This window comes from Phocoena phocoena, chromosome X, assembly GCF_963924675.1.
Source record: "Phocoena phocoena chromosome X, mPhoPho1.1, whole genome shotgun sequence".
NCBI lineage: Eukaryota > Metazoa > Chordata > Mammalia > Artiodactyla > Phocoenidae > Phocoena > Phocoena phocoena.
The window spans coordinates 65350925-65373862 of record NC_089240.1 but is presented as its reverse complement, the minus strand read 5'-3'; the positions used below and the strand labels follow the sequence as shown (position 1 = coordinate 65373862).

The window sequence follows — 22938 nt, the reverse complement described above, 5'->3', positions numbered from 1 at the left end:
CTGCAAATAGGGTCATGTTTATTTCTTCCATTCCATCTCTTTGCCTTTTAATTCCTTTTCTTGCCTCATGCTGGGTAGGACTTTCTGTATTTTCCATTATTACGTTGAAGAAGAATGATGATATCAGACATCTTGGTGTTTCTGATGTTAGTAGGAAAGCGTTCAGCTCTTTCACCATTAAGTATGATGGTTACTGTATAAGATTTTTGTAAATAGTCTGTCAAGTAGAGGAAGTTCCCCTCCCCTAGTTTTCTGAGTTTTTTCCCTAAAGTATTTTTATTGAGATGGATGTAGATTCATATGCAGTTGTAACACACACACAGCTCTTACACACTTTTCCCAGTTTCTCACAATAGCAACATTCTACAGAAGTATAACATATTGTCAGCTAACCATGTTATTGATATCTACCAATCTGATTTAGATTTCCTCAGTTTTACTTGTACTTTTGTGTTTTTGTTAAGTCCTATACAGTTTGATTACCTTGAGTTGATTCATGTATCCACCACCACAGTCAACATGCAGATTCCTTCTCTTGCCCTTTTATAATCATGCTCAACTCCCTACCCCTACTCCTACCTGTGCCTAACACCTGGAAATCACTAATTTGTCCTCCATTTCTAAATTGTTTTTCATTTTAAACATGTTCTATAAATGGAATCCTATAGTATATGACATTTGGGGATTGGGTTTTTTCACTTAGCATAATTCCCTTGGGATTCAGCCAGGTTGTTGCATGTGTCAATAGTTCTCTCCTTTTTATTGCAATGTGTAGTTTTCTATGGTATGGATGTACCACAGTTTAACCATTTACCCATTAAGGGACATCTGGGATGATCCCAGATTTGGGCTGTTACAAATAAAGCTGCTGGTAAACATTAGTGTACAGGTTTTTGTGTCAACATAAGTTTTCATTTCTCTGGGACAAATACCCAGGAGTGCAGTTGGTGTGTCATAGGATGGTTGCATGTTTTGTTTTTTTTTAAGGACACTCCTAAATTGTTTTCCAGAGTGGCTATACCATTTTATATTCTCACAGCAATGTAAGAAGGATCAATTTCTCTGCATCCTCTCCAGCATTTGGTTTTACCACTATTTTAAAAAAAATTTAGACATTCTGATAGATACATAATGATATCTCAGTGTGGTTTTAATTTGCATTTCCCTAATGACTACTAAAACTTTTAACACCATTATTGATATATAATTTACTTACGATACAATTCACCAGTTTAAAGTGTACAATTCAGTAGTTTTTAGTATGTTCACAAATACATGAAGCCGTCACCACAGTAAATTTTATAATGTTATTATCACTTGAAAAAGAAACTCTGTACTCTTTAGATATCACCCCCTACCCCCAGCCTTAAGCAACCACTAATCTACTTTCTTGTCTTTATAGATTTCCCTATTTCAGACTTTCTTATGAATGGCATTCTATTACATGTGGTTCTTTGTGACTGGCTTCTTTCACTTAGTATAATGTGTTTAAGGTGTATTTATGTTGTAGTGCATATTAGTACTTCATTTCTTTTTATGACCAAATAACATTCCTTTATATGGATATACCACATTTGTTTGATTTGTTGATGGACAATAACATCTTGTTTCTACCTTTTGGCTATTATGAATAATGCTACTATAAACATTTGTGAACAAGTTTGTGTGTGGCCATATATTTTCATTTCTCTTAGGAGTGGAATTGCTGAGTTATATGGTAACTCTGTTAAATCCTTTGAGGAAATATCAAACTGTTTCCCAAAGTGGCTACACCATTGCACATTCCCCCCAGCAGTGTATGAGGATTCTGATTTCTCTGCATCCTTGCCAACAGTAGTTGTTATCTTTTTAATTTTAGCCATCGTAGTACATGTGAAGTCGTGTCTTATTATGGTTTTGGTTTTCATTTTGCCTAATGGTTAATGATGTTGAGCATCTCTTCATGTGCTTATTTGTATATATTCCTTAGAGAATTATCTATTTAGATTCTTTGCTCATTTTTAATTGGGTGTTTATCTTTTTATCATTGATTTGTAAGAATTCTTTATATATTCTAGACTTTTATTATGATAAAATTACACAATATAAAATTTACTATTTTAACCAATTTTAAGTATACAGTTCTATGGCATTAAGTACATTCACACTGTTGTGTAACCATCACTACCATCCATCTCCAGAACTTTTTCATCTTCTCTACCTGAAACTCTGTACCCATTAAAATCACTAACTTCCCAATCCCCTTTACCCCCAGTCCCTGGCAACCACTATTCTATGTTCTTTCTCTATGAATATGACTACTTTAGGAACCTCATATAAGTGGGGTCATACGGTATTTGTCCTTTTGTGTCTGGCTTATTTTACTTGGCATAATGTCTTCAAGGTTAATCAGTGTTGTAGCATGTATCAAAATTTTCTTCCCTTTTAAGGCTGAATAGCATTCTGTTGTGTATATGTATGTATTTCTTTAATTTTCTTGATGATGTCCTTTGAAGCACAGATGTTTTTAGTTTTGATAAAGTCCAGCGTATCTATTTTTATTCTTGTTGCTCATACTTACGGTGTCATGTCTAAGGATCTATTTCTAAATCTGGGGTCACAAAGATTTACCCCAATATTTTCTTCAAAGAGTTTTATAGTTTAGGCTCTTATGTTTAGGTTTTTAATGATGCATTTAGAGTTAATTTTTGTATGTGGTGTAAGGCAGGTCTCCAACTTAACTTTTTGCGTGTGGATACACAGTTGTGCCATACTGTTTGTTGAAAAGACTATTCTCTCCCTTTTGAATGGTCTTGGCATGCTGTTGGAAATCAGTTGACCATAGATATATGGGTTTATTTCTGAACTTTGATTTTTCGACTGATTTTTATATCTGTTCTTTTGCCTGTAGTACACTGTACTGATTATAGTTGTTTTACACTAAGTTTTAGAATCTTGAAGTGCGAGTCTTCCTATTTTGTTTTTCCTTTTGAAGGTTGTTTTGACTATTCTGGGTCCATTTTAATTCTACATGAATTTTAGAATGAGCTTGTCAATTTCTACAAAGAAGTCAAGTGAGATTCTGACAGGGATTGCCTTTTTTAAAAAATTGTAGATCAATTTGTGGAGTATTGCCATCTTAATGTTGTCTTCTATTTCATGACCATGCAGTGTTTTACCACTGATTTAAGTCTTTAATTTCTTTCAATGATGTTTTGTAGTTTTCAGAGTATAAGTTTTTAACTTCTCTTGTTAAATTTATTCCTAAGCATTTTATTCTTTTTGATGGTATTATAAATGGATTGTTTTCTTTATTTTCAGATCATTCTTTGCAAGTGTACAGAAATACAGTTGACTTCTGTATATTGTTCTCACATCCTTCAACCTTTCTGAACTCATTTACTAGTTGTAATATTTTTAATGGATTTCTTGAGACTTTCTCTATTCAAGATAATGTCTCCAAAGACAGTTTTACTTCTTCCTTTTCAGTCTGGCTGCCTTTTATTTCTTTACTCTTGCTTACTTGCTCTGGCTAGAATCTCCATTACAATGTTAAATGGAAGTGGCAAGAGAGGATTTCCTTCTCGTATTCTGATCTTAGAGCAAAAGCATTCAGTCTTTTACCATTAAGTATGATGTTACCTGTGGGTATTTTGTAGCTTGTTGTGGAAGTTCCCTTTATTAAGAGTTTAAAAAATAAATTATATTCTTTAGAGCAGTTTTAGGTACACAGAAAAATTGAGTGGAACGTACAGAAATTTCCTATTATGTGTCCACACACATGCACAGCCTCCCCCACTGTAAACATCCTGCACCACAGTTGTACATCTGTTACAGTTGATGAACCTACAGTGAGTGACAAGTCATTAAAACCCATAGCTTGCATTGGATTTCACTCTTGATGTTGTACATTCTGGGGATTTTGACAAATGTATAATGACATCTATCTATCATTATAGTATCATACAGGTTAGTTTCACTGTGAAACCGTACACCTCAGATTGGGACTTGAACTCAATCGCACCTCAGATGGGACTAAAACCCAGTTGTGCCTCAGATGGGACTTGAACCTGCAACCTCTGGCTTAGGAGGGGACTCAAACCCTCCCAAGCTGAAACTGCACACCTGGTCTCAGGACTCAGTGAAGCTCAGATTTTTATGTCTCAGCACAGAAGGAATTCAGCGCGAGGCAAAGTGACAGGCAAGAAGTAGATTTATTAATGTAAGATGCATGTGAAGTATACAAGCAGGCAGGCAAGAGGGCTGTGCCCTGAGAACTAAGTTGGCTACATTTTTACAATCAAAGGAAAAGTGGGAAAGGAGAGAAGACCACCTTCTTCCTCTTCCTTTGTAAAGATGTTGCAGGAAAATGGGGTGCAAGAGGATGGTCATGTTCCAGGTCTTGGGTGAGTTCCTGGGATGTGCTGCCAAGTGAAGGTCCCTGGCTTCGTGCAGGAAAGAATTCAAGAGTGAGCCATAGTGAAGTGAAAGTAGGTTTATTGAGCGAGATACACATTCAGTAGGCAGAATGCGATTCATCTCAGAAGGTGAGAGAGCAGCCCTGGGAGCTACACAATCCATAAGGTGTGGGCCACCTCAGAAGTAGAGAGGCCCTGGGGTGTGTTTATTTTTTATGGGTTTGGTAATTTCATAGGCTAATGAGTAAGAGGTTTATTCCAACTATTTTGGGGAAGGGGCGGGGATTTCCAGGAATTGAGTCACTGCCTACTTTTTGGCCTTTTATGATTAGCCTAGGAACTGTCATGGTGCCTTGTGGGTGTGTCATTTAGCATGCTAATGTATTACAGTGAGTGTATAACAAGGCTTAAGGTCTACTGGAAGTCGAATCTTCCACCATCTTGGGCCTACTTGGTTCTAACCAGTTTTTGTCGTATCCTCAATGGCTCTCATTCTTTTAATGGTTGTGCCCTGCCACCCTCCCTCCTGTCTCAAGTGCACTAAAAATCCTCTGTTCCATCTATCCATCCTTCCCCCTGTCCCCGCCCCCAAATCCATGGCAACCATTGATCTTTTTCTGTCTCCATAGTTTTGTCTTTTCCAGAACGTCATATAGTTGGAATCGTACAGTATGTAATCTTTTCAGATTGGCTTTTTTCACATAGTAATATACAATACATTTAAAGTTCCTTCATGTCTTCTCATGGCTTGGTAGCTCATTTCTTTTTAGAGCTGAATATTATTCCATTGATTGGATGTAACACAGTTTATCCAATTCACCTTTTGAAGGATATCTTGGTTGCTTCCAAATTCTGACAATTATGGGAAAAAAGCTACTTACGAAGGTGTTTTCTTTTTTTTTTTTAAGGTTTTCAAAATAACATTTATTTCTTAAAAGTTAACATGTGCATAACAGGAAACCAAAGAACACAAGAAGCAAAAAACAAAGTCATCCTCCATCACAAGCAGTTTACCATTTGATGTGTCCTTCTAGGTCTCGTTTGTGTATTTAAACACAACTAAGCATCCATTTTTATGTAATTAAGATCATACAGTTATGTATCATGCTTTTTCACACATCATGAATATTTACCATTTCAAAGTTATGAGTATTTTGATAACCAAAAATACACTACACCAACTCAATCTGGAAGGAAAAAAATGTAATCCTTTTTTGGCGACAAAAACTTCAGAAAAGACAAAAATGGCAACAGGCCTCTAGATAAAGATATTGGCAGAGTTATGATTAAAATACTACATTCCCTTAACGTTCAATTAAAATTGAGACATAAAGCAACAGCGTACCCAAAGTATAATGCTTTTAAGAGGATTCATTATATGATCTAAACTATTAAAGTATTAGCAAGGAGGTATGTTTCCACTGAATTACTTAACAATGTATTCCTATATATAGTACAGCTAAGAGATGCACACACATCAATGGTTATCATCAAAATATAAAAAGGAACACATCCACGTACTTCCCTCCCTTTTATACTCCCTTCTGCCCCTCTGCTGCCAACCTAATGAACAAGTCCTGGTGTACATTTCTCAGATGGTTTAACAATTCCATGTCCAAGATGCTACTTTTTTACCAATTATAACAAAGATATTTACAATTGGTTAATTCACTAGCTCTACTTTTTATCATACATTGTCACCTCAGGACTCCTAAAAAGCCTAGATGTTGCAAAATAATGAATGAACCTTGTCCATAGTAAGCATTGGTACTTTACAAAAATGCACATTTAGACCTATGGTTATAACCTAAAACTGTCTTCTAGATATGGAGATAATAGCTAAGAGCCCTTCCCTTCACCCTTCCTCTTACCCCTCCTCCAGCATATCAGCAACTAAGTACAGGACTATATCTAGCTCCAAGAGGTGGATTAACATAGATGCTCCCAGAAGACACAGCCCTTCCTAAAAACCAACAAAAGGGCATTTATTAAGGGGTTATTTTACTACCTTTACTTTTAATATACTTTGGGCATTAGGACTTGCTTATTCTTTGATACACAGCAATATTAACTAAAACACACAAATAGAACAATGGTTAGACAATCTGAACTTGTCTAAAGACTCATGGGCACAGATCCCTTCTCTGTACTTCCTTCCTGTCCACTCCCGCCTCCCCACCACCCAGTGAATAGCTTACTCTACAAGACTCAAGTTTAACAATTTCCACTCCACAATACAACCATTCCTATGAATTAACAGAAAAAAAAACTTAAAAGGTGTTACTTTTAACTCTCTATTTTCAACATATGTTGTGTACTTTTACACATCTAGAAAGATTAGATGTTTCAAATACAGATTTAAGTTTGTCCACTATGTATACACGTAGTAGCACTGAAGAAACTGCACACAAAGGCTATAGTCACAAAGTGTCTCCTAAACAGGAACACTCTGGCCTAGAAGCTTCCCCTTCTCATCTCTATCAACCCAGTGGACAAGAATAATAAGCAACTGTAATGCTTAGAGGGGATTTTAACAATTTTACTTCCTCCAGTTGTTTTCAGAAGTCTTTCCTATGAATTTTAACACGAAGTGTACACAATGTATTTATCGGCTATTTTTGTCATACACTGGCAACCTCTTTAACATCTAGGAAGACTAGATGTTGTAAATTTGGACCCTCTGTCCTTTATGTACACTATGTACACAGCCAAGTAAAACAAAATGCAGAGACACACCAGACAATGGTTAGTCTTGGTATAAAGCCCTTTACACTTTCTTCTTTCTCCCTGAACCAGCACAAATAAAATAATGTGTACTGCTCAGAGATGTGGTTTGATCATTTTGATCACTCCATTTCTAAAAGACAGTATTTCATATGAATTTTAACAAAAGGATATATCTACAAAATATGTTACTTCACTACCTCTACTTTTAACATACTTTGTGCACTTCTAAACATCTAGAAAGACTAGATGTTTCAAATAAGGACTAAAGTTTGTCCACTGTATACACAGTAGTGTTGAATAAACTACACACATGTAACAATGGTTAGGTCTGAAAGTGTCTTCTACATAGGAACATTCTAATCTAGAACACTTCATTTCTCCCAGTACCTCCTTTCTGCCGTCCATCCAACATTGGGCAAGTACAGGCACAGGTGTCACTTAGATGTAATTTACAATTTCACTTCGAAAGGCCCTTTTCAGAAGACGGCCTTTCAATGAATTTTAACACAAAGTGTACAAAATGTGTTAGTTTACTAACTCTACTTTTGTCGTACATTGGCAACCTCTTTAATATCTAGAGACTAGATATTATAAAATTGGGACCCATTGGTCCAGTATATACAAAATATATACAGTAAAGTTAAACAAAATGCATGTAACATATAGAGCAATGGATAAGTTGAAATGTTCTAGTACCTGCTAGCAAAACATCTTTTGCAGTCTTCCCTCCCACCTCCCTAAACCCAATGAACAAGCACAGAGTATACTGTTCAGAGAGGAGGTTTAAGAATTCCATTTCCAAAGACAGTGTTTCCCATCAGTTTTTAAAAGCTATTTACAAGAAGCATTATTCTACTAAAACTACTTTTAAATACATCAAGCACTTCTAAACATCTAGAAAGAATAGATATTTCATATAAGAACTTACTTGTCCACTATGTACACAGCACTGTTAAATAAAATTGCACACATGTAACAATGGTTATAATCTGAGGTATCTTCTAAATATGACCATTTTGGCCTGAACCATTTCCTCCCTCACTTCCTTCTCTCCACCGCCAATCCAGTGGACAAGTACATGCATATGTAATGCTTAGAGGTGGCTGAACAAATTCATATCCAAAAGTCACTTACAGAAGACAAGCTTTCCTATGAATTTCAATAAAGTATACAAAATGTGCTAATTTTACTACTTTGTCATACACTGGCAACCCCTTTAACATCTAGAGACTAGATGTTGCAAAACTAGGACTCAGTTTGTCCATTATATACACTATATACACAGCAAAACAAAATGAACATACAAAAAATGGTTTTGTCTGAAAATGTCCTGGTATGAACACACTAGCATATTACCTTTTGCAATTCTTTCCCTCCCTCCTCCAAACCACTAAACAAGTATAGACAATAGTATACTGCTCAGACAGGTGGTTTAACATTCCCAAAGACAGTACTTCCTGTGAATTTTAGCAAAAAGATGTTTACAAAGTGATATTTTACTACCTCTACATTTAACATACGTTGGGCACTTCTAAACATCTAGATGGACTAGATGTTTCAAATAAGGACTTAATTTGTCCACTATATACAGAGCAGTACTGAATGAACTGCACACATGTAACAGTTATAATCTGAAACTGTCTTCAAAATACCAGCATTCTAGCCATTCTAAGACCAACCCCCTTCTCTCTCTCCCCCCCCCACCAACCCAGAGGGCTATCATGCTCAAATTTTCAGAAGACAATCTTTCCTAGAAATTTTAACACAAAATGTACAAAATGTATTATTTACTATTTTTGTCATACACTGCCAACCTCTTTAACATCTAGAAAGACTAGATGTTGTAAATTAGGACTCATTTGTCCATTATATGCACTATATACACAGCAAAGTGAAACAAAATGCAGGAACATAAAAAAGACAATGGTTAATCTCGCCTCACTATAAACACACTGGCACAGAGCTCTTTGCACTTGCTTCTTCTCCCCGCAGACCTTGAACCAGTGCACAAACACTGCATACTGCGTACTGTTCAAAAAGGTGGTTTGGCCACCCCTCCCCCCACAAAACAACATTTCATACGAATTTTAACAAAAAGATATTTACAAAATGTCTTTTTACTACCTCTACTTTGAAAATATATCAGGCACTTTAGAAGATCTAGAAAGACTAGATATTTCAAAAAAGTATTTACGGTCAACTACACATACAGTAGTAAGGAGTAAAATGCACACACAAAACAATGGTTCTAATATACAAATGTCTTCTGTGACCAGTCTGGCACAGAATCTTCTTTTCTTCCTCCTCAACGTCTTCCATTCCATGTCCTCCAATACACTGAACAAACGTGGACCTCTGTGGCTCCTGATGTCACCTCTAGAGGTGGTCAGACAACTCCATTTCAAAAAGTCATTTCCAGAAGACATTTCTTTTCTACGGTTTTTTTTTTAAAGAAACAAATGGGCATTTACAAGACATGTGACTTTAGCTCTATCATACGTCGGCAACCTCTTCACATCTAGAAGGCCTATATGTAGCGAAAAGTTTTCTTTCCAAAGGTTGGGGGGAAAGTTGAGAGCAGCTTTTTCATATTATATACACAGGCCTTCTATAAACGGCCAGTAAATCTTCCCAAAGGGTGGCTGGCACTTCCTATTGGCCGCATGTGGTACGTTATAATACCATTTCTATCTTCTGACATCGAGGTCTTGGTAAAACGATGACCAACCACCCGATGACCTCAGGTCCCGGATATGCGCGGGCTCCAAGGCCTAAGGGTGGCTGAGCTGGCGTCCACATAGAGCCCCCTTCCCGGGCCCTCGAGGCTCTAATGGCCCTCTGCAGTGTTCCAGTGGCCGCCATTCTTCTCGCCCGGCCACGCCCAACACCCAAAGGTGCCACGTCCTCGGTGACCTGACGGAGGCTTGCCTAACCCCTGCAGCGTGGGGTCAAGACACCCGGCGGTGGGCGGGATCTGGGCTTTGAGGGGCTGCCGCCATTAGGTCGCGGATGCGGGGGTGTGGGAGCAGTTTGTTGCTGCTTCCAGGCTCGGGCCCTGCCAGTGGGCGGCTGCGGCGAAGCCTCTGGGGCTCGGTAAGACACAGCCTGAGCTTGTCCCGGGGGCCCCCCAGTTCACCTGCCGACCAGAGGCCGGAGGGCCTGGAGGGCCCCGGAGGGCCCCGGGCTAGAAGGCCGCGATGTGATTCTCACCGCGCTCTCTGCCGGAACTCGAAGGTGTTTATATAAGTAAAAATATTTAAAACCATCTGTGTGCAGTCCATCTGAGTGGACTTTATTTTCAACTTATTTGGGTAGATATCAAGGAGTGTGATTGCTGGATCATGTAAGAGTTTGGTTAATTTGTAAGATATTGCCAAAAGTGGCTGGACCATTTTGCATTTTTTTGAGCGGTGAATGAGAGTTCCTGTTTCTCCACATCCTTACCAACATTTTGTGTTGTCAGTGTTCTGCATTTTGTCTATTGTAATAGGTATATAGTGTTATCTTATTTTTTAAATTTCCGATTCCCGAATGACATATGATGTGGAGCATCTTTTCATATGCTCATTTTTCATTTGCATATATTTGGTAAAATGTCTTCAGATCTTTTGCCTGCTTTTAATCATGTTGTTTATATTATTATTGTTGAGTTTTGGGTTTTTTATATATTTTAGATAATAGTTCTTTATTAGATATGTCTTTTGCAAGTATTTTCTCGCAGTCTGTAGCAGAAAGACATGTCTTTCATTCTTTTGAAGTTTGCTAGTATTTTATTAAGGACTTTTACATCTGTATTCATAAGTGATGTTGGTCTTTTTGTGGTATCTTTTCTGGTTTGGTACGATACTGGTCTCATTGAATGAGTTGGGATGTGTTCCCTCCTTTTTTACTAGAAGAGTTTGTGAAAAATTGGTGTTAATGCTTTTTTTTTTTTTTTGAATGTTTGGTGTAATTTGGTGGTGAAACCATCTGGACCTTTGCTTTTCTTTGTGGGTAGTTTTTTGATTACCAATTCAGTCTTTTCAGTTATAGGTCTATTTACATTGTCTCTTTATTCTTGTGTCAACTTCAGTAGTTTGTGTGTGTTTAGGAATTTGTCCATTTCATTTAGGTTATCTAATTTGTTGGCATACAGTTGTTTATGATATTTCTTTATAATCCTTTTATTTCTTTAAGGTAAGTAGTGACATCCTCTCTTTAATTTTTCATTCTAGTAATTTGAGTCTTGTCTCCTTTTTTTCTTGGTGCATCTAGCCTAAGTTTTTTTTTTCAGTTTTATTCATCTTTCCAAAGAACTTATTTTGGTTTTGTTGATTTTTCTCTATTGTTTTCTATTCCCTGTTTCATTAATTTCTACTCTAATCTTTATTATTTCCTTCCCTCTGCTTCCTTTAGGAAGTTGTTTTTCTTTTTTTAGTGTCTTATGGTAAAGGAAAATACAATTAATGTGATTTTATTTTTAGTAGAAGATGGAACTTAAATTTTCTTCTAAGAGAAAAACCTTGAACAATTACAGTAGGAAATATTTTGATTACAAACTGCTCTTTTCAGAAATGCTGTTTCAGAAGGGATTAGTGTGTCAAAAGAGAGTGATTTTAATCAGAAAACTCTTTTTTTTTGTTTTTTACATGAATTTCTTTTTAACATCTTTATTGGAGTATAATTGCTTTACAATGGTGTGTTAGTTAGTTTCTCCTTTATAACAAAGTGAATCAGTTATACATATACATATGTTCCCATATCTCTTCCCTCTTGCGTCTCCCTCCCTCCCACCCTCCCTGTCCCACCCCTCTAGGTGTTCACAAACCACTGAGCTGATCTCCCTGTGCTATTGGCTGCTTCCCACTAGCTATCTGTTTTACGTTTGGTAGTGTATATATGTCCATGCCACTCAGAAAACTCTTTTTTAACCAAAGCAATATTTTTTTTTTTTTTTTTTTTTTTTTTTTTTTTTTGCGGTACGCGGGCCTCTCACTGTTGTGGCCTCTCCCGTTGCAGAGCACAGGCTCCGGACGCACAGGCCCAGCGGCCATGGCTCACGGGCCCAGCCGCTCTGCGGCATGTGGGATCCTCCCGGACCGGGGCACGAACCCACGTCCCCTGCAGCGGCAGGCGGACTCTCAACCACTGCGCCACCAGGGAAGCCCCCAAAGCAATATTATTTTTAAAAAAAAATTTATTGGAGTATAGTTGATAGAAAACTCTTATATTTTAATGTGAGTAAAGTACTGCCAATACTGCCATACTACATAGATTGAAAAATAGGTTCATGGAATCGTAGGTATTGGTGTTCTATTTGATAATGCACCAAAGAGATAAATAATGTTTTTACTTCTTCTCTTTTAAGATAAAGTCAGTGGTTCTGGAAATAACTCTGATATGATGGAAAACAGCAAGGAAGAGGTAAGAATAATTTGAAGCATTTAAAATATATTTATTAATTAATGCTAATCAACTAGAGTATGTCATCAGGTTGCTTTTATTTAATACATGCATGTGTTTGAGTTTACTGTTATACCCAAGTATTATTACAGTACTTCATTTTGGGTCGTTGTCCACTTTTTGATGGTGTTCATTGTTTTTTGTTATTGTTGTGGTTTGCTTCAGCTGTATAGCTAAAGTCAGACAACTGAAGGCTTGCTAACAGATAGGTATTTGAGTGTTATTATATTGCAACAGTGGTACCCAAGGTGGTTGTTATGGACATGACCCCATGGTTCTGAGATCTCTCAAAACTGAATATTTTAGAGTCTCTTAAGCAGTATTATTGGAACCCATCCTGAGGTCCTTCATCTGATACCCCAGCCTACACTACAGTTTTAGGATTCTTCCCACCTAGTGTAAAAAATTGAATCCAATAAAATATACTGATTATATTGGCAAAACCAAGGTAAATTTAGTATCTCAAAGGAAATTGTAGAAGGTATTCTGTGCCATATGTTAGGATAGAGAAAGTGACACATGTTTAGATCCTTAAAACTCTCTGCCCCTGTTGGGATCTGATTACCTCTGCACCTTTGTTTTGTCTTTGTTGGCTTAGGCCGAGATCATGATATAGCAGTGTATCATCTTCTGTACCTCAAAATTCAACAGTAACAATTTAATGAAAAAAATTAATCTTAAATCAAGGAAACTTGAGAGTAAATTAGAATTAGTTTTTGAAGTTCCTTTTAGAAAAATACTTTAGGCATAATAATTATATCTCATTCTATCATTATATTAGACATCTTGGTACAGGGAAACAGTTAATTGTAGGGATGTTTCTCTGAGAGTTTTACTCACCTTTGTATTTATTTCTCGCATTTAGGGAGCTAGCTCTTCAGAAAAATCCAGATCATCAGGATCATCACGATCAAAGAGGTTGGTTGATGTTGAAGGGAAAAAAGTTACTTTCTTTTTCAGGTTGTTTTATTTTCTTTTTCTTAGAATAATCTTTTTTTCTAAACTTAAAGCACTCTGTTCTCAGTAAACTATTTTATACAAACATATATATTTTTAAAAGGGCAGTATAGTATAATGAATCTCTTGTATCCATCACTTGACTTTTAATTTTAATTAAAAATTTCCCAGGAGGGGATTTATTATATATTAGTGGCCCTGGCAATATGTAGATAATTTCTGTCAGATAATATATATGCTTTAAAAACAAGGAGAAAAGGGGAAATGAAATGTTGAATGCCTCATGAGGCAATATGAGTTTTTTAGGGTTATATGAAATTGTCTAGGATGGGGACTGGTAGCCATCATAGTGATGAGGAAGTTATAAGAAGATCAAAGAGTGGTTCAAATACTTGTCTCTGTTAAATTGTCAAAGTGAATTGTACGTAACAACTGAAACTACTTCAAAGCATAATGTAATGCATAATATAACTGTGGAGTGTAGTTTGTATTAGAAGTTTGCAATTTATTCTATTGGACTTTTCCTTTTTTGAACCAGTGGAAATGTCTCTTAATAATCACAGCTTGCTTGTTATTGACTTATTCCCTAAAGTAGTGATTCTTAAATAGGAGTTCCCTTTAAAATCTTCCTCATAGCTTTTTCAGAATGCACATGCTCTGATCCTCCCAAGACATACTAAATCATAATATTCAGTTATATGGTATAGAGATGTATGGTTCCCTAGGTGATTCTGATATGTATCCCTGGTTAAGAGCCACTGCTTAATCTAAACATGTTATTTATGTTACTTGGGTGTTTTTCCAATAGCAGATATGTCCATAATTCTGTGGACTTAATTCTCTCATAGGAAACCTTCAATTGTAACAAAGTATGTAGAATCTGATGATGAAAAACCTTTGGATGAAACTGTAAATGAAGATGCTTCTAATGAAAATTCAGAAAATGATATTACTATGCAAAGCTTGCCAAAAGGTAAAGTGTATTAATTTTTCATATGAAGTTAAAGTTGAAATGCATTTTTAAATGTCGTTACTATAAAATTGGAACTTGATTACTTTAAGCTGTGTGTGAAGGACCAAACCTAATATTTTGATAGTGATGGTCTGGAAATGTATTAGTATGGTAATGATAATGTGTGTTACTGAGGTTCAAAATTTAGAATATTCAGTCAGGTTTGATAAGAAAAAGACTTATTTTCTCTTTCCATTGGGTTTTAGAAAAGGGATTTTATTTTCCAAATTATACTTGAATGTGGAAGTTGGTTTAAAAGTTTAGTATATTAAGTTTTGGTTCAGTAAATTTTAATGTGTTTGCTTTATAGAAAAACATAATGAATACTCTGAAAACTTCTTTAGAAAACATTTAAAGTCTAGTTTAGTCTTACTGCATTCTTAAATTCCCTAAGACGCAAAGCTGAAGTTACCTATTAAATTTGACTTAGGTATAGTTCTTGTAATTATGTTTTCAAAAACGCCTTGTTACATTTCCTCTCAACCGTTCCATTTCTGACCTTAAAAGTGCATTGATTAGATTGGGGCCTGGGCAGGGGTGGGAGGGGGGAAGCCAAATGAAAATCTTGGACTTTTCATAGCCCAGGTCTGAGAGCAGTGTGATTACATGATGAGAGAATGACAAGGGTCTTGGTAATTTCATAGTGTTTCAGAAATCAACAGTTCAGATTTTTTTCTTTATTGAATAATATGTTTAAAGGCTCTTAGCAGATTTTTCAAATTTATTCTCACAGATCATTTACAGCAGTGTTTACTACTTTATTCTCTTTCTCTACTTATGCTTATGTGACACATTTTTTGATTATGGAAATTTAAAAAAATGATGAGTTAGGAGAATAATACATTGCTTTACTAGGACAAATTGGGAGTTATAATAGATGAGAAATGAAATGAGGAAAAGAAATGAATGAGAGAAAGAAGAGAGATAGAAGGAAAATTGATGGGCCTACCATTTACTTGGCTTTGAAAATCATCTGTGACAATTTTATGTAATGGTTTTGGTGGCCTACGGCAGAAACAACTAACATGGGAGTCTGAGTCCCATAGGCAGTGACTCACTTTGGATTATTACATTCTCAGTGGTTGTCACTGGGAGTCCTTATGATGGCCACTGGGTGAGCTAAGAACTAGGAATACCAGTCTTTGTTTTAATGATATTGTGGAAGAGAGTTAGTATGGGATGTTACGAACCTGAACTAAGTGTAATTGTCTCCCACCAAACCAAAAATAGACCTGTTTCATAAGGTTAAATTTGATTGATTATAATTATTGTTATAATACTATATTGAGTATGTGTAAGTACCAGACTCTTAAAAAGTTAACTTATTTAATCCTCAAAACAATGCTGTAAGGTAGTTACTGTTTCTATTTGTAGAGATGAAAGAACAAATACAGAGCTCAAGGAACTTTTTCAGCTTTAAATTGAGAAGCTAAGATTTGAAGCCAGGTCTGCCTGAATCCAAAGCTAGTGAGTGCTCTTTCCACTCTGCTGCTTTGCTTCCATTTAGAGAAGAATCTTCAGAAAGAAATCTGGTTTTTTTTGGTTAACTATAAATCTTTAGCTTTTTTCAAATGCCAGGGCTTCTCTGAGAGTATATATGTGAAATGGTTGTTGTGAATAAAGGTTTTTTCTGTGTGTGGAGATTATTTATATTTACCAGTTTGTAAAAACTCAATCCTCTGTGCCCTATTTCCCCCCTTTTTTCAGAGACTCAGAAGTTCATTTAAGTAGGTGCTATACCTTGCTAAAACTTGCTCGCTAAATAACATAGACCCATGTTTCAGGGAGACAGCCCCTGACAACTACCAGATTTTACAGTTGGCCCTCTGTATCCGTGGGTTCCACATCTGCATATTCAATCAACTGCAGATCAGAAATATTTGGGGAGAAAAATTCTGGAAAGTTCCAAAATGCAAAACTTGAGTTTGTCGTTGGCCGGCAACTATTAACATAGTGTTTACATTGTATTAGGTATTATAAGTAATCTAGAGATGATTTAAAGTATACAGGACGATGTACGTAGGTTATATGCAAATACTATGCCATTTTATTTAAGGGACTTGAGCATCCACGGATTTTGGTATCCAAGGGGTCCTGGAACAAATCTCCCATGGATACTGAGGGATGACTGTACTTTCTTAATTGTTGTCAGTAATGCCCAATTACTAAGCCCAGCAATGTAGGTAAATGTGAGACCTGGACCCTTTTTACTATGCCCCTGCTTTATTTGCTCTTGAGAGATTAAAATGAAAACTTAAATTAGCAACCTCTCTCTTCAGTTCACATGTTTTATAGCTAAGAAAGTACATTCTTTCTAAAAGATTTCCATAGGGACCAACAATTGATCTCATTCTGCAATTTATTGTCATAGCACTTGAGCTTAAGTATCTTAAGGCAGTCTTTGTTTAAAACTCTTTAAGGACTTTGCAGGGTACTGAAACTTGGATGTATTATTTGGTAAATGCCACAGAATAGGTATAGCAGTAATAGCAGAATTAACTTCTCACATTGTCCCCCACTATCCTCCCCCAAAGCAATATAAAACAACCCCTTAAAAATCTTTTTCTGCATTTATGATTTGGCTTATGAGAAGAATAGGATGTGTTTTTAAAATTTTCTCTTCTGATCCTTTTATTTTTTAAACTGTGGAACTTAGCATGGATGTTCATATTCAGAACAGCTTTTGTGATAGGCAGTATAAAATTCAGAACTGGGCTAAGGCTTTATACTTTATTCACACATTTCTGTTATGAATCAGTACATAATACTGCCCCCCCCCATTTTTATGAACTATATTCCAAAAAGTAATCTGTTGACACCTGGCCCTTTTACTATTTCCCTGTTTTATTTATTCCTGAGAGGTCCTTATACAAATATTGAAAACTTGAAAGAAACAAAACTATGTACCAGCAATGTTGGCTTTATCTGAACTGAAGTCTTGTACTTCACTTGCACATTTAATATGTGTAATGGTTTTTTAAATGAAATCATTCTAGGTACAGTGATTGTACAACCAGAGCCAGTGCTGAATGAAGACAAAGATGATTTTAAAGGGCCTGAATTTAGAAGCAGAAGTAAAATGAAAACTGAAAATCTCAAAAAACGCGGAGGTAAATACAAGTGAAAATGAAAACATGAGTTTAAAGTGCTGTTTATGACCATATTGGAAAATCTGATGTGCTTACTAAAAATACCTCCACTTTTCTGCCCATTGTTTTTTAAAAGCACTACTTAAAAATAACTTCTGTTTCTTTCTGAGCTCTGAAGCAGAAAAGGTTAAACACCATTTATCAAAATGCCTTTGCCTTCAGTGGCTATTAAGTTATCTCAAGAAGCTTACTATTTCCTTCTTACACATGTTAGTTCTGTAATGCTTATATGCCAGAATACCATGTGTTCCCTCTCACCCCGAAAGAATTTTAGATTTGGATAAAATCTTGCCTGTGGCCTTCAGGTAACTTTATACATATCTAAAACATTGTTTCACAGAGTGATGGACATCTGCATTAGTGTCACCTGGGGTGCTTATTAAAAATGCAAGTCCCTTGACTCCACTCATAACAATTTAGAATTTCTGAGGATGATGTCAAGACTCTGCCCCAGTTTGTTCTTATGTGCGTTCAAGTCAGAGATCTATTGATCTAAGGATATCAGTGCAGAGATGAGTAGGAAGGAGATGGGAACTAGAGCTAGTAACCTTCCCTCCATCTGTCTGAGCCGCCTTTCCCTTTGTATGTCTACCCTCACTTATACACACAACCATTGGCTAATCATCTGTAGAAAGTTAGCATAAGGAGGATTCATTTAAAAATTTACGACAGTGGAGTATGTGTCCCACTTGTTTGTGTGTGAGTTTAAAATAGTACCTGTATGTATTTTTTGGGCAGATTAAGAGAGTCAGAATCCATTACTGTAGGAAGAATGAATCTCTAAAAGATAGAACATGACACTAAATTTCTAAATAGAAGTGTAATGGAAGCGTGTCTGTTAAATATTTATCATGTACATTGTGAAATTATAGCATAGTTCTTGGTGAAATTTTGTGAAGATTTTAATTTCAGTGCTATGTGATATCTTGATGGTACTAGTAAAATATATATGTGTTTATAGTATATATACACATATATGTGTATATACACATATATGTATATATGTGTGTGTATGTGTATATATATATATATATATATAGGTTTTCAGATTCAATAATTCATTAGATTGTTAGAGAAAATCAAGGAAATGTTGTTTAGTCTTTTGTCCACAAGGGGGTGTTCTACCCCTCTCAAGCATAAGGAAGATTCATTGAGAATCTAATTCATAGTAGAGAAACTGCCATTGCAACAACAGAGCTCACCAAAGCTAAACAGTATTTAAAATAAGAGAATCTGCAAGTAGAAGGTGATGATAAGGACCAGTAGTAAGAGTTTCCTTCTTTTTATTTCTGATTATGGGTCCTCTAGGGAAGACAGATAACTAAGTGTACTGTGTCAAAATTAATATCTAATTGGTGGCTTTTGGGGAGGGACTCTGGAGCAGTCAGTGTCTCAAATGTGGATAACAGCTAAAAGGAGAATAAAAAAGAACCACAGTCATTGGGGAGGGTGTTTTTAGTGACACTTTACTATGCTGCTGGTATTTGGTCTGAGCTGATATGTTTCTGGAACATTTTATTGAGTGTTCTGTGTAAGAATGTTTATATTGTGCTTTAGGGAAAATGTATGTTTATAGCCATATAATAGCACTTAAAATCTTTCATGTTAATTTTTGTCTTAATGATTTGCTACATCTTTAAGCTGTCGGAAATCACACAGGAAATTTAACTATGTTTACTCATATACACATGTACGAATAAACTAGTGATCTGAGGTACTGAATTTCTAGTTAATATTCAAACTTCCTAGGAAAGTTAGTTCTAAAATTGAAGTCTAATATAGGAAACTGTCAAGAAGGTAAACTTTATACATAAAATAATCTTATAATGATTTGAAACAAAATTAAACACAAAGATATTGATCATTTCAGGAGCCATTGTTTTTTAAATACCATAGCCTATTTTGATATCCTTTCCCTAGTTTAATTGTTAGAAAACATATTTTACACCTAATTTTTCTATATGGCAGAATAATTTTGTTCTTTCTTTAAAACTGATAAAATGTATTGAGCTCAGAATTGAAAATGCCTCTTTTCCATTTATACACTATATATATTATAATCGTGAAGATATTTCATAGCTAAAAATAAAAATTTAAAACATGGCATGCATAGAAACAAGTATGTATACTAAAGTAACACTTGAGCATTTTACAATATTTGTTTCAGATCTCACTTAAATAAGATCTCACTTAAACTAATTGGTTTAGTCCTACTCTCATCTATATATCCTTCCTTTCACACCTCAGGTTGTGATTATTTGACGTTTGTATGCATGTGTGGTGTTTCCATGCATGTTTTTATATTTTTCTTTACATATTTTTATTCTTACAGCATTTATTTTTCATTTAAAAGTATACAAAGTAGTATCTTGTATATATCCTTTTGTAGCATTTCTCATCCAGTATTGATTTTGACATCTATTTATATCAGTAAATGTACAATCTAGTTTTTTTATTTTTCGCTCTTCTGTAGAATTTAGTTGTATGAGTAAACCACTATCCATTTTCCAAATGTGAAATTATTTCTAATTTTCAAATTTTTCAAATTTGCTAATTAACACTGCAATGAATATCCTTTATATGAGTCATTGTGCACATATGGGAGAAAGTCTCCAATGGATCACCTAGTTTTTTAAAATTCTTGAGTGATATATGTGCAAAAGCACATAGAAGATACTTAATATTATCTAACAGTGGATGAGCATTCAAACTCCAGCTTTTTGTTACCTTGTTTATGTGAATGCAATCATTATTTGACATGAAAAAGCACACTGTATATTTATTTATGTTAAAAGAAATACAGAATATATGAATACTCAAGATCAAAACTAATGGAGGAGAATATGATTTAAAGGAAAATATTAGCAGCTTATATAGTAGGTCTTCAAATTCTCTGTATTTTCTGGAAGAGTATCATGGTGCCCTTATACCTTGGTTAAACTTTTGCAAATAAAGATATTTGTGATAATGCTTCGGTCCATGGTGCTTTGGATCTTAAAACTAAGAAAAACACAAAATTAAAAGGTGAGAAATGTATTTATTGTTTTGTCTTTTATTTAGGGATAGAGACAGTTTGTTTTTCTTTTTTTAAGTCATTCACCTTTTTTTTTTTTTTTGGTGAATGCAGGCATTTTCATTGGCCTCTTTTGAATCATAATCTACCATCTTATTTGGATCAAGGTCTTGGTTGCACATCAGAGTCATCTGTAAAACTTAAAAAAGAAAAACGTGTCCAGGAGATCCCCATTCAGTGGGTTAGGGGTGGGAATGGCTGTCCCTGCTTTTAAAAGATTCTTTGGCTGATTCTAATGTTCAGCTCAGATTGTGAAGCACCGTGCAGAACTATGGACGAGAGTGAGGCAGGAGAGGTCCCCTTTATTCTTGTGTAGGTTATCTTCCATCTGTTTTTCTGCAGAAACTGTGGAATGGGGCTCTGTCAAAACAGAATGGCTCTTCAGCCATTCTGAAGTTTTGCTGTCAAGATAGATATACCTGCAAATCTTATTTGTCGTTATTTGGAAATAATAGTGCCGATATGGAATAGACATAGAAAAAAGGCAGGTTAATGGGGATTGTGGATAGTATTGAAGGGAATCTTAGGAAGGAAATTGGTAATATAAAGTTAGCAGGTTTTCACATAATATTGAAAGGATCTGTGTAGACAATTCCATTTTGAGAATAAAAACTTTATGGCATACCTAACTTAAGTACAGGGTTACAAAAGAATCTATTCCATATATTTCACTTCCCCATTCTTTAAGAACTGATCCTGAATTTCTTTGTGAAGCAGTAGCAAAATGAAAAAGAGCTCTTGACCCCTATTTTTAGAACTTTTTTTATGGAGTCTCTTCATGTTATATCAAGTTGTAAGAAACAGGGTTTGTATCTGTAAAAGGGAGCAAATTAGCTCTGCAATTTGTCAAGGTTGTCATTTTTTTAGTAAGTCTGTAAAATTATTAACCTTTGTATTTGTGTCCAAAATGTCATTTTCTCAAGGATTATGAGGTATTTAATTTTCAATTTGAATGTTGGGAAATGCTGACTAAAGTATATATCTTTTTGTATGTGTGTATATGTGTGAATAATGGTCACTCCTTTCTCCTAGAAGATGGGCTTCATGGGATTGTGAGCTGTACCGCTTGTGGACAACAGGTCAATCATTTTCAAAAAGATTCCATTTATAGACATCCTTCACTGCAAGTACTTATTTGTAAGGTATGTAATGATCTGTTGATAATTAATTCCACAAATATTTGAATGCTTAACATGTGTCAGACTTTTGATGCACAGTGATGAAGATGGAAATGGTCTCTGCCATTGGAGGACATATAATGTAGTGGGGAAGACAGACATGAAAGGCCCAATAAGTGCTATGATAGGGAAGTTACTGTGTACTTTGGGAACACACAGGAAGCCTTTGTAATTTGGAGTTGGGTGGTGGGGGGCTTTATAATGGAGATGATGTAGGTGGTACCTGAAATATAAATAGGAATTAGCTTGGCAAAGTGGGATTGGTTCAGCATATTCTAGGCCAGAGGCAACATGGTATTCAAAGGCTCAGAGGTGAGGGAGAGTGTGGTGTCTTGGGAAACTGCAGAGTATATATGTGTGCACACACATGTTTTATAACATTCCCTCTTACATAACCTAATTACCCAAATCTGAACTCTCCATGTGGAGCAGGATTTTGACATAATTTGGAGATAATAGAATTAAAAATGTTTCATATGTATTGAAGATAGTTTTAACAGTCTGTGTAAGCTTTTTTACAAGTAATACCTTGGAATTAATTTTAAATATCTATAATATCAAGGTTATCATTTCCCCAACTCATATTACTGCTAAAATTAATCCTTTGTTAGTTTGCTTCCTAATAAAATGCCTCCTTGAATTGCAGGGGCAGACCAGACTTTCCTTAATTAGAGTTCCAGTTCTAGATCTTGTATGAATTTTTGGTAGATGTAGACCTCCTTAAATGTACTAAATTTACTCCATCTTTTAGTAATTTGTGTCCTCCTTTCCTTGAATTCATTTCAGCCAGGAGCCTGTTTAGGGTACATGTTGTAGCTTCTAGTTTTAAATTGTGACAGCTGAATTTTATATTGTTGGATTTGTAATGTGCATTGCTTTTCTCTTTTCTTACATACGTGATTGGTATTTTTTTTTTTAAGGGCCAGTCTGTTGTGCCTAGCCCATTTCAGTAATCAGTAGTTTTCATCAGTGGGCATGGAACCTTCCCTTTTCTCCAGTCCCA

At 35.5% G+C, this 22938-nt stretch overlaps 1 protein-coding gene across 2 annotated transcripts in view; it reads left to right on the top strand.

The window, feature by feature from the left end:
• Nucleotides 1–22938, top strand: part of ATRX (ATRX chromatin remodeler) — a 243199-nt gene that overhangs the window by 62285 nt on the left and 157976 nt on the right. Inside the window, exons 3-7 of one of the 2 annotated variants that reach the window (XM_065900087.1) lie at nucleotides 12472–12527; nucleotides 13432–13484; nucleotides 14372–14496; nucleotides 17532–17645; nucleotides 21790–21899. In XM_065900087.1, coding sequence (XP_065756159.1) covers nucleotides 12472–12527; nucleotides 13432–13484; nucleotides 14372–14496; nucleotides 17532–17645; nucleotides 21790–21899 — 458 coding nt within the window. The remainder of the gene's footprint in view (nucleotides 1–12471; nucleotides 12528–13431; nucleotides 13485–14371; nucleotides 14497–17531; nucleotides 17646–21789; nucleotides 21900–22938) is intronic. The other variant, XM_065900088.1, reaches the window with a different exon arrangement.